Source organism: Plectropomus leopardus, chromosome 8 (genome assembly GCF_008729295.1).
Source record: "Plectropomus leopardus isolate mb chromosome 8, YSFRI_Pleo_2.0, whole genome shotgun sequence".
In the NCBI taxonomy this organism is placed as follows: domain Eukaryota; kingdom Metazoa; phylum Chordata; class Actinopteri; order Perciformes; family Serranidae; genus Plectropomus; species Plectropomus leopardus.
In genome coordinates, this window is record NC_056470.1 from 25530291 (window position 1) to 25542521 (window position 12231).

The 12231-nt window shown below is 38.2% G+C and overlaps 1 protein-coding gene across 1 annotated transcript in view; it reads right to left on the reverse strand.

Annotated features, from left to right (window-relative positions):
* Positions 1-12231, reverse strand: part of LOC121946467 — a 33795-nt gene that overhangs the window by 14636 nt on the left and 6928 nt on the right. The window contains exon 7 of the mRNA XM_042491030.1: positions 11977-12148. Within this exon, the coding sequence (XP_042346964.1) occupies positions 11977-12148 (172 nt within the window). The remainder of the gene's footprint in view (positions 1-11976; positions 12149-12231) is intronic.

Genomic DNA, 12231 nt, shown 5'->3' on the forward strand with positions numbered 1-12231 from the left:
ACACTCTGTTGGCATTTTGTAAGACTGTTTTCTTCAGGGCCATTTTGGAGGATATGAATGATGAGTGTTTAATTTGGGATTACTGAGGCAGAGCCAATATGTTAAGTCATGATAATTAAAGACCTGTGAACGCACTTTACATTTGCTACTGACTGAAATTCTTAACACACAGGCAAATAAGTTGTGTGGCTGTCTGATAAATATGGCAGGAGTTGATCATTTGCATGTGTGAGGAAGACTGCACAAATATTTTAAATATATATATTAATGAATTTGATCTGCGGTTTGTTTCAGGGACGATCAGAGCTAGTGTGAGGCGGCCAAAGAAGAAGAAAATGCCTTTACTTCCTGTACATGAATTTAACAAGCTTTCCAATGTCAACAGATTTTTGTTTCCAGCTAATTTCTATAAATCTGTGTGTGCAATTAGCAGAGACAATCCTGTTATTTTTAGTTCCATCCATCTTAACAAGGACAGCATCGGAAAACATGTTTTCTGCTGTTAGGTTACTTTTCAGACACAAGGTGTTAACACACTGAAGCAGTGTCAATGCAAACTCTTACTAAATAAAAAGAGGAATAACTATGTGCATTGTAGTACAAAAAAAGGACAAGGACAGGTCCTTTAATGAATTTGAAAACAGGAAGAAAAGCTGGATGGTCCTGGTTTAATGCATCATCTGCAGTATAAAGTAACTAATAAATGAAAGAAAAATAGAAGTAACAAATATGCAAGAGAGTCACTTTCTGCATCTATAAGGAAAAGAATAAAGAATATTTATTTGTGTATGATTAAGACTGTGTGTGTGTGTGTGTGTGTGTGTGTGTGTGTGTGTGTGTGTGTGTGTGTGTGTGTAAAAAGGATAAAATGAGCAAATTGTGTTCTTTCAAAGTATGATGCTCTCTTTTTTAGACCCTATCATTGGTCAGTGAGAGAAAATCTCAGCACACCTGTGTAAACTGTTTAGAACACTAGAGTATACTCGTACGATCAATACAACCCCAGTAATTAATATTTAGATCCATCCAATGACTCAAGCAATATCTTTTATATTGCATGCAAACCATCCTTATTTCAGCCTCTCCAGTATTACTTTAATAGAAAGATGAGGGTCTGTATTTTTGACAGCATTTAAGATCACAGCGTCAGGATTTCTTAATACCTTACTGTACTGGAATACCATGAATACCCATGCCGAGTCACTTTATTCACAACTCTGACATCACCATGGCTAACTAATGATCTTTTTTGCTGATCAGTCCTTAGATGCTCTTAAAGTATCACAAAAAGTCCATCAGACTTACGACTGTGCACCCCCCATCTCTCCATGATCATCCTTAACCCCATGAGATTCAGCTGAGTTTCCATCAACCATCTGCTGGCTTTACTCCACCACCAGCATCTCGACTCCAGGGGATCCTGATCTAACTGCTATATTCACAAAGGCCTGTGATTAATGAAGATGTTTTACATTGATGGGGTCTAACTGCTAAAATCCCAATAAATACTGTTATCCATCCAACTGATTCCTCTGTATTAAACTAAATAGTCTGTACACATTCCTTGTTTCACAAGTTGTACACATCTTAATTAGTAAGAGTAATATACATTAAGGCCTTAAAACAGCACTGAGTAAATTATATACTTACTTTGCACATCTGATCAGACAAAAAAAACATCTATTTGTCATTGTTGCTCTGTTCCCTTTTCCTGTATTTTAAACAAGGTCATCATTTTTGGCCTATTCATAAAATTCCTCATCTCTACTCTGAACAAGTGTTAATCAATTCAGTAGTTTTCCTGGAACCGACTCCTATTTTTAGAGGGAAACTCTTAAAAAACAGAATAACTCACATAATGTCACCTCTACAACTTGAATACTTTAACAATATTGCCTTTCAGTTGCAAGCTGGGTATAAAAATGACACCACTTCATCATGTTCACCAACATTTAAAATACTAATTTCATTGCGATGACTGTAGGCACTCGGCCTGGTTTCAGACCTCTGAGTCTCTGCTTACATCTCAGATTTCTTTTGCGAAATAAAATGGAAATTCTGTCATCAACAAATCAAAACACTTCACATCCTGATTTGTAACTTTAACATGCCGCCCTTTGCACAAAGTCAAACTTTACACTTAGATTTAATTTTCCCAAATAAAACACGCAACTCCTTTCAGTCACGATTCCATACCAGTCAACATACTGTATGTACACACTTCATAATCACGGAATAAAACATTACTAAACAATGATCAATACTGTCATAACCTCCTTTTTCCCGCAGCTCATTCAGCATCTCGTTCCATATGTAAACGCTCCATCCCAAATACTTTGATTATGTTTCAGCAATGAAGACACAGCTGGAAAGACAATATGAGCATGACCCTGATGTATGTGATAAACTGCAGGAAACAGACACATCACACTACTCGCAAGAACGTTTGTCTGAGTTAGTGGGATGATACTAAATTTCTCATATCAAAAACAAACAAAACAATCCACAGGAGTATAATGCTCTATTGTGCATGATAATATCATTATTTCTTGTCTGTAATTACCTTCTTTATTCTTAAATTATTTCTTTGCTTCAAAGGAAAAATTGCAGATACTTTGAACAGAATAAGTTTAAGTTAATGAGTATTTCTGTGCTTGTTAAATAACTGAAAAATGTATTTAATTTTACAGGATTTTTTTCCATGAGCACATTTGTTGAGTATGAATGCACAGGCAGTTGGGGCAAAGTATTTTGCATCAAGGTTTCAACAGCCGGTATAGACGACCACAAGGTCATCACCTCTCTTGCTTTATCTCTGCATTTGCTCAGTTGTTAGCATATGTGAACAGTATATTTCCACAAAATGGCACTGACCCCAGTGTGTGAACAGGTGACGTGCGCTGAGAATGTAGTATCTGTCATTTTTAATCAGAAATATCCAAAATGGTTTTGACCCTTAATGTCTATTTAGTGAAACAGATCCGACTGTATAAATGTTATTCATACATTTCTGTTGGCTACCACATACAGGTTACACACATTCAAATACAGAAGTGCTTGTAAATAAGGATTATGACTAAATAAATTGGGCATTAACTAAATTGTTAGACCTTCTTTTTTATGTAAAAATATAGGGAATAAAGGCAATAAAAAAATATTTTTCCTATACAGTGTAACCCCAAATAAATAAATACAAGGTTTGCACATTCATAATAATAAGTTATTTTTTGTTTGTTTGTTTTTAAAGTCAACTCCCCAAGCAGACTCTCTGGAATTTTGCAGAAAGTCCACCTGAGGCCCCTTGTGGACTGGATGAATTGTGGATTTGGACAGCCCTCAACACTCACTGACTTTGTAGAACCCAAAAAGTCTGCAAGTGTAGTGAATTCTGGACATGCAGATTCGGCCTCTAGAGGGCTCACTAAAGGACAGATATCAAGGACAGACAATCGTTTCAGTCTCATTTTAACTTTGTAACGGTAAGCTATGGTAAGTCTTTTCATGGCATCATGAGTCCCAAAATATACTATGCTCCGTTGTATACTGGGGTGTTTACCCCAGGGACGACAGACTGTATGGATAAACTAAAAACAACTCGGTCTCACTGTAGCCCCAAGTGGGAGAGTTTGTGCATGTCAGGGTCAGTAGTTGGTACATACTCATTTGGTGTTTTGACAGTCACATGAAGTTTTGAGGGAGAATATGTGTGTATTCAAGCCATATGTATCACTGGGAGGCAATAATGAGATGTTTTTCTATTCTACGAGGACACAAAACTTGCAGCAAATATACTTAAAATAAGGTGCAAAATTTCTGATGTCTGAATTTTATCATACAACTGTGTACTAATACTTTTTTTTAAGAAGTGATATTTGGTAAAACATATCTGAGGCGCTTTCTTATATCTCTGTGATGAAGTTGGACAGGGGATGACATTAAAAACAAAAAGGAGGCCAGTAGGGGAGTTGCAGTTGTTGAGGTGGTAGTACTACTAGCCAGAGGGATAGATTACCAAGAATTAAATGGATATACTCTCTTATATATTTCAGTGGCTTTTTGGCTGTAAAAGCTGTGGGTAAAAGTCCAGAAAAGAGGTGAATATACCATGTTTACCTGGGTATACTCTCCACTACACCACTGGAGGGGGCTTAGCCTCTCACAAACTGTGAAAAACTGGGAATGTCAAAAGTTGCTGTCTTTGGTTGCACATTACTCGTTTAGCCAGTAGAGGGTGCTCGTGTTTTACAATTAAATGTTGAGATGCTGAGATTAAACCGTCAGAAAAATGCAGCAGGCATGACAGCTTTGAGAGCAAACAGGGGAGAAACGACAGAGTAATGAGGTTTAAAAGAGGTGACAAAAAGCTAAAATGGAGATCCAAGAGAAGGTCAAAGGATATATTTTGGCTTAACTCTGACATTTGGTGGCAACACTAAGTGAAAAGGCCTCAGGGATTTAACTCGGCGCACTTATCAACACTAAATATTGCACACGCAGGTATGTGTGCTCTGAGCCACGTTTGAATAAAGATGTTACTATCACACAGTGACTTGTTACTGCTGTAAACACAGAAACCAAGCAACAGAAATCACATGCCTTTCCCGTGTACGTTTCACCACATCATGTGGTCACACTCAAGCTGAACTTTACAGACTCTGACTGCCAACTACTGGAGGGAATCGAATTTACACAAAGAAAGAAACAATATAATCAAGAAAGACTTCAATTACACATTTTGTGTCACTTCCAAGAAAAAGGGCTTGACATAAAAGTGTAATATTTAGGTTTTGGTAATACCCACATCCCATTAAATGTATCATAGCGACAAATGTTTGTGTATTGGTTAACCACACTGGGTGTCCAGTGAACTTTAGGACTTTCACCATTAAGGTGTCATATGAGCAGTTCAGTCATTTTTGAAGTTTCATGAACCTACGGAGAGTCGGCATTGTGCTTAGCCAGGAACATGTTGGTGGCAGAGAGGGCTGAAACACTGATATTGTCTGATAAAGTCAAAAAAATAAATAGACGCTCCTCTGTGAGAGCCTTTCTCAGACCTTTTCTAATAGTTCTGCCTGATAGTCATACGCTATCTCTCTCACTCTCTCTCTCTCTCTCTCACACACACACACACACACACACATATATAAAACTTGTTTCAAACAAGCATGAGTTGAGGTGCTATATAGCAGTGCTGCCACAAAATGACTTTTTGGGCTGCTGTATTGTTCTTTAGAGGTTTTCTACTGGTTCTTTTTACTGTTGTCATAGAATTTCTATTGAATATAAGTAAATTAATCAAATTAAGTAAAAGCAGGAAAAGCAGATGTTCAAAATCCTCTGAGATTGCGTCACATTTAAAAAGCAAAATGCAAGTAAAAACAAAACTTTACAATATTATTTTCAATATTACTTTTTATCTATATTAGTATTTAAATGAGTTTTTAAAAAAAAGTAAACACTATTTTTAAAGACTATAACAAAACCCTCAGATAATTAGATTCAACCAGAGCGAATGAGGCGAGGAACAAGCACTGTGAGTGAGTGAGTGAGAGGAGGCGGGGCTATGAGGGCACTGCAGCCGTGTGTGTGTGTGTATGTGTGTGTGTGTGTGTGTACACTCTCTGACAGAGAGAAGACAGAAGAAAGCGCAGCTGGTATCGCCAGTACTGATGTGAAATTTGAGAACCGAGACCATTTCAAATATTCAGAATTGATATGTAAAATTCAGAAATAAATCTATATTTTTGACAATACTAGTTATTTCCCCATTAAACTAAGCTGAAGAACCAGCAGAGAAGCTTATGAGTCCACAAATTGTTCTTCAGAGGTTCTCTCCTGGTTGTTCAGCTTAGTTTGGTTCAGTTTACGAAGAAAATAATGAAACAATTGCTTTAAACAGCCTACACACAATGTATTTCCAGATTTCCAAATATTATCTGCAAGTAAAATTGTCATTAAGAAGCTTACTGACTCATTTTTGGTATGATTTGGCATCCTTTAAGGGCCACCAGGCTCAGAAAAAAAAGTCCTATATGGCACCTCGAATGGTTTTAAGTGCTATATAGCACCTTGAAAAGATGGTAACCATATGGCACCAAAACAGGGTCTCCTGTGAGCTGAAGGAAGGCCATTTACCACCATTTTTGTGACCTTCTATATTCAGGGAGTTTGATATTTGAAAAAATATGAATGTAATGGGCTTGTCATTGGCTTAAATTATTCCACAACGGGAAGACTGAAGATTTTCTGTCCCTTAAATCATTTTGGATTTCATAGTGTTTTTCCTGAGTGAAACAGTACCAGACAAGTTTCCTGCCAGCGACCAATGACACTTAAACTAAGGGAAGAGAGGAAAGACAACAGCAACTCCCTCCTACAATGAGAGCTGAAGAGAGGGACCAAACACTTTTAGACATTTTAAAAAAACAAAGTTAACAACACTGATACAGGTTGCGAAGCAACAGAGCAGTAGGTGCCACAGATCCTGTCTGTTTTGGGATCTTCTGTTTTGTGTTGTCATTTTTAAGTGTCTGATTTTTAAAGCAATTTAAGATTTCAATTACAAACATGTTGCAAGTGTGTGTGTGTAAAACTGAAACCCTATTGATACTACAAGATGGACAAGTGTGCCTAATTGTTGCCTCTCCACGCTGCATATAGAGCTTCCCAATGGTACATAAGACATTTTCTTTAAAAGCAAGTGGCCAAATGCCCCTATACATGCTCCAACTGTAGCCATTTTTAAAACTGAGCCCAAACTGTTATTTTTCCAAAGCTTTTAATTTATCAGTTTGTGTTATTTTTATTTATTTTGTAAATTTGGTTTTAAACTCGTCTCTACTTTTATGTATATAATTTATACTTTTTTTCTCATCTTAAGCCTGTAAAGCACTTGACCTCTGACCTCTGTGTGTGTTAAGGTGCTATATAAATAAACCTGCCTTGCTTTAAGGTGATACAGAAATGATTTATACTGCATACTTGTGAAAAAGAAACAATTTGACTAAAGCTTTGAACTGTGCTACAGTAAGACTGTATCTGTAAGACAACACTCAAGTTATATACAAAAAGCTGCAATTTAAAGTTAATGTGATAAGAGGCCCCACTTGTTTTTCCCTGAGATCCATGATGTCATGTGATGCAGAGATTAAACTGTGCAGCAAATCATCAAGCGTGGCGGTACCACCGTTCATCAGGACAACACCCCTGTGTGCACCAGGCCGCACCTGGTTAGCGGACGCCGTCTCTGCCTGCATCACTTCCTGACCTCAACGCAACTGTGAACCCGTGAGACGCCCTGCAACACAGCCGCTCGAAACTTGACCTCTGCCTATCCAGGAGCGAACACGACCTTCTCCAGAAATGTGGCAGCACCTCACAGCTGCACATCCAGAGGCTCACTGGCTCCATGAGGCGTCAAACAGGGTAGGATGCAACAGGTGATCACCAAGATGGACTGCTGGACAACTACTATAAATGGAGTTGGTGGAGTAGTTTTGGTTTATGTTTCATTGACAAATTTAAGTGATGAAAGTAAACAAAGAACTATAGTCAAAAGGGTGTGAGATCAAAAAAAGGCCAAGATATTTTAGGTAAGGTTGTTTTTTTTAGCCATTGAGCACTTTAGTAGAAACATTTTGTTATTGTTTACCAGCACACAGTAAATATCCATTGTCTGTTCAAAACTGGGTTGTGTTGGTAATGTGCTAACTGGCTAACTTGAGTCTTGAATTTGTCCTTTTGGTCTTCTGGTTTCTCTTTCTGAATGACGATTACAGGCTACAGCGGCCTGCTGCTACAGAGTTATTTCCTCTCCTACGAGGGCAGAATGTACGTACTAGTTGGACGTTGGCTGTAGTATTTGTGTTTTAAGCCACCAACATCAAAACACCAAATGAGGGAATATTTTTTGGAAGAAGGGTGTTTCCCTCCAGCTGAGTTCCAGAGACTTAAGAAACAATACGGAGGAACATTGAAGCTGTCTGGCAGCACATAGTGGCCCAACACCTAATACCTGTCACCTGTCTGTTTATATACTGTATTTTCTTTGTTTTTGTGAGGGGTCAGGTGTTATTTACAGTTCATCTGCTCTTTGTGAAGATTGACTTTTACTTAGTTTTACATGCAAGTTTGTTTTTTTTTTTTTTTATATACATGACAGTTTCATCTGTTTAAGTGACCTAAGTTTAGGATTCATGCTGACACGTTGACGTATTGATTTTGGCTCCGTGGAACTATCCCATGACACTCTCGCAGGCATCTAATAGTAAACAAAGTATACAAACAGCAGACCTACTGTCTGCTTGTTCTTTATATTGCATAACTTTGTAAAGTGTAAAATGCTGCTGTTTTTAAAAAAATAAATTAAACACTAGTAGTACAGGTTGTAAAGATAGGGTAGAAGCTGACCCCAGGTCAGTGCTCAAAAGGAAACCACAGAGATGATTTGCTTTATAAAACAGACTGAGTTGTTGTTGTTTACTGCTGTTTGTGTGTTTGCATTAATATGTAGAGAAATGTGGATGCAAACGTGAGTGTTTAAGCAAACAAAGAGGGGTAGGGGGTTCAGAATATCAGGAGCATTGTTGTGCTTGTACTGTTATCAACAGAACTAAATGTGACTTAATATGGTCCCAGTAGGGTTATTTAATCACGAAATCCACAGTATGTTTCCAAACAGATGCCTATCCTTCATCCCTAGTTTGTGTGCATGTGTGCTGAACTGTAACGCTTCTTCACTGGCAAGAGGGTGAAATCTTTTCTCAGAGGACTGAAGGAGTGCAGCATTCATCTGATGGTGGCCAGCAGACAGTGTGAAATCATCTTCATGGGAATATGACAACAAATCGTGTTCAGTGGACTCCAGGTGGAAAACCATCCTAGCATCTGCACTGATGAATCCTCGTCCTCTCTGGTCCTCTCTGCGTCTCTGCAGCAGCAAGAAGTCACCTCCTCCTCCAGTCTGCCCTGTCCCTATTCTGAATCCTATCCAAGCTCATATTCGTGTGTGTCGTGCAACGACTGGTCCAAGTGTGCGTTGATGGATAAGGCACTTAAGGTTGCAGCGTGAATTTAAAGATTCCCCTGATACATGGAAAGTTGTTTGAGCATGACAGATGGACGAGGAAGGTTGGAAATTGTTGTGCTGTGTGCGTGAAGTGCATTTCATGGATTAAGTGCAGCATTTAGTTCATTTTATGTAAATGTTTTATGCAACTGCAAATAAATAAAGAAATGTTGCCTGATTGAGGCAAAAGACTACTGATGACTGGAGTGTCTGTGGGACGATACTGTAGGTGCTTGAACATCGGGGTCCTTGTTTGAAAAGGTGTTGAGTGGTTTGAAGAGGATGTGCCCTGCCAACATCGTGGCATTATGACATCATTATGGGTTCACAAAACCAACGTATTCAGTAGAACTGAAGAGTTGTGAAAGGTTTGCTGTGGTAGATGTGAGCAAGACATGCTGAGTGCTGTTATCACAAATGTCTACCAAGTTAACTATGTAAGTCTACATACAACTGCTGAGTGACACAGAACAGAAAACACGTCATGAATAATTGAGTTCTTCACTGTTTAGGGAAGTCATTCTACTCTTTGTTGTACATTTCTAAACATTAATCAGTGACTTTATTTGGGCTCTTGAAGTTCAAGAGCTTGAATAGTCCTGTTAAATTTATTTCATATGCGGTAGGGCTGGGCGATATGGCCTGAAAATAAAATCTAAATAAAAAAAATAAAATGATTTACGATTTTAGCTGGTTTTTTTTCCTTCTTAAAAACAAAAAATGCTTTTATTTTAGCAATAAGGGGGAGTGGGAGTTATTTAAATTTGCACCGAAGGCTGTAGTAATTTCACAAAACATACTTACATGAATTCATTTATATCTTATTTTCAGGGATATGAAGCACGACTGCATCAGTGACAGCTTTGCAGCGGGTCGCTTTCCTGTCATACATACATCAAATGATTTCACTAATGTCGGCTGCTTTTTAGCGGGTGTTTGTGAATGACGCAGTCTTGTGCATCTCGAAGTGAGACACATTTCTCCAACCGGGCTGCTGCCACTGTTTGAGATGTTGAAATAACTGCTGCCTTCAGTTGTAACAGCCTTTAAACAAACTTTGCAGCGGACTGTGGTTTGTTCGAGACATGACGCCGCAAAACAGAAGCAGCTCCAAACAACTGAAGAGATTGTACTCTTCATTGTCATTAACGCTTGCTGGCATGTTGTCGTGTGTGTGTGTGTATCTCTAGGAGGGAAGTGCAAGGGGAGGGTGCAGCCCACTGTGACTACGGAAGCCCAAAGGGAGAGGCGAAGGAGAAAATCTAGACTTGCATTTCAAAAATCGTCCTGAACCGCAAATTAGAATAAATCGATAAAATCAATTTATTGCCCAGCCCTAATATATGAGATTCTGTGAGATCCACTGTCTAGCTTAATTTCCTAAATATCAGCTTCACTGGGATATGAGCACTCCAAGAACAAACTTTAGGGCATAGACCCTTTTAAGGTTTACTAGTATGCAGATCCTAGTGCAATCAATTTTTCTTTGTTTGGCCATTTGTCCGGCACTTGACAAAACCTTTTAGCCAGATATGCAGTGTTGGATTACATTTTAATTATTCCTAAATCAAATTATAATCTAATATTAGGCTATTTTGAAAGTTAATATTTATTAAAATACAGAGGAAAATCTTTTGGAATCACCTTCTTTCATTACTATAATCAGCCTCTACATTATCTACATCTACTTTATCATTGTTAAAAAAAAAATCTCTAATTGGCAAAGATTTATAACACCTCATAGATTTCTTTGTAATAAATCTTAACTTTTAAATATAACATTTTTTTGGAATTTGAAGGTTTCTATCAATTTTGTATAGCTCCTTCTTGAATTTTTTTTAAAGAATGACTACTGTTATCAATTAGGGGAGATATCCTCATAAGCCATCATTGGTTTCTAACCTCTCCTGCACAATGTTTAAACTTTTTTAAAGTATTAACATCTCTTTTAACACACATGAATATGTGTAAACAAACTAAACTAAGGCACCTTATTATAATGTCTTTAAATGTTGATGATGGAAGTTAAGGATTTAAGTTGTTAAAATTGATTTCAAGGCAATACAATTGGAATAAGATTGTGCAAGACGCAGTTCAACATTTCAGATGATGAGAAATGTTGTGTATACGTGAGCATCGTCCTGTTGGCTCCAAGATGAACATGTGAAAACATACGGTGTGCTTCAATGTGCACTACAGGTTATGGTGAGAAAAGCACCGAAACCTTGACTGTAAAGTCTTCGTACTGTCGAAGGCAAACAGCTCATTTCACAGTACGGGGCATGTCTCCAAAACAAGAAACTGTTACCAGAAGTGTCAGTGTGTTAAGACTTCCTTGTTACCAACTACAGCTTCTTCCAACTTGTGTTCATCAGTCTGTGACTGATCGTCATGTTCTGCAGCACATGTTCTTCAGTGAGGACCCTTGAGTTTGTGACTTTTGCAGAGTCAGACAAACTGAACATCAAGGCAGTGTTTCGATACACTGATACCAAAACGCCATAAAGCGACCTGCCTACCCAGCACTAACCCACACACAGTTACTCTGTGTTGCAGTTACCAGTTAAGTAAACCAGTTATGAGACTGGTCTAAAAGTGTGTTTGGCTGAATATTGTAATCCTGATTCATCAAGTATGTTTCAGCACATTTTGAGCATTTAGAATCAATAGAGAAACTATAAAAGTGAACATACTTACCAACTGCTGACCCCTGCTACTTATCAGTTATCCCAGAGTGAGTGAGTGTGAGTGTGTGTGTGTGTGTGTGTGTGTGTGTGTGTGTGTGTGTGTGATTGTGCCACGATTCAAAGAGGAAGGAAAATCTGTTATGCCAAAAGAGGCCCTTGGTGTGTGATGTGTAAACTGCTGTGTGATCTGAATGTGTATGAGTAGCGAATGATACATACACGCTGTGTAAAACTTAGATGATGGTATGGTAGTGGCCTGAGCTTCTGTGAGACTGGGGTCGCAGGCTAAGGGAGATGCAGCCTCCTCCTGCCCTCCTCCAGCTTCCTTCATCTCCTCCTCTTCCTCGACTTTTCCTGCTAATCTCTTTGACATCCTACCCGACTTTTGACCCTGTAATGAAAACATTGGCAGAGGTCAAAAAATAATGATACTTAATATTGTAGAATAGATTTTATAACGTGGTATTAAAATCA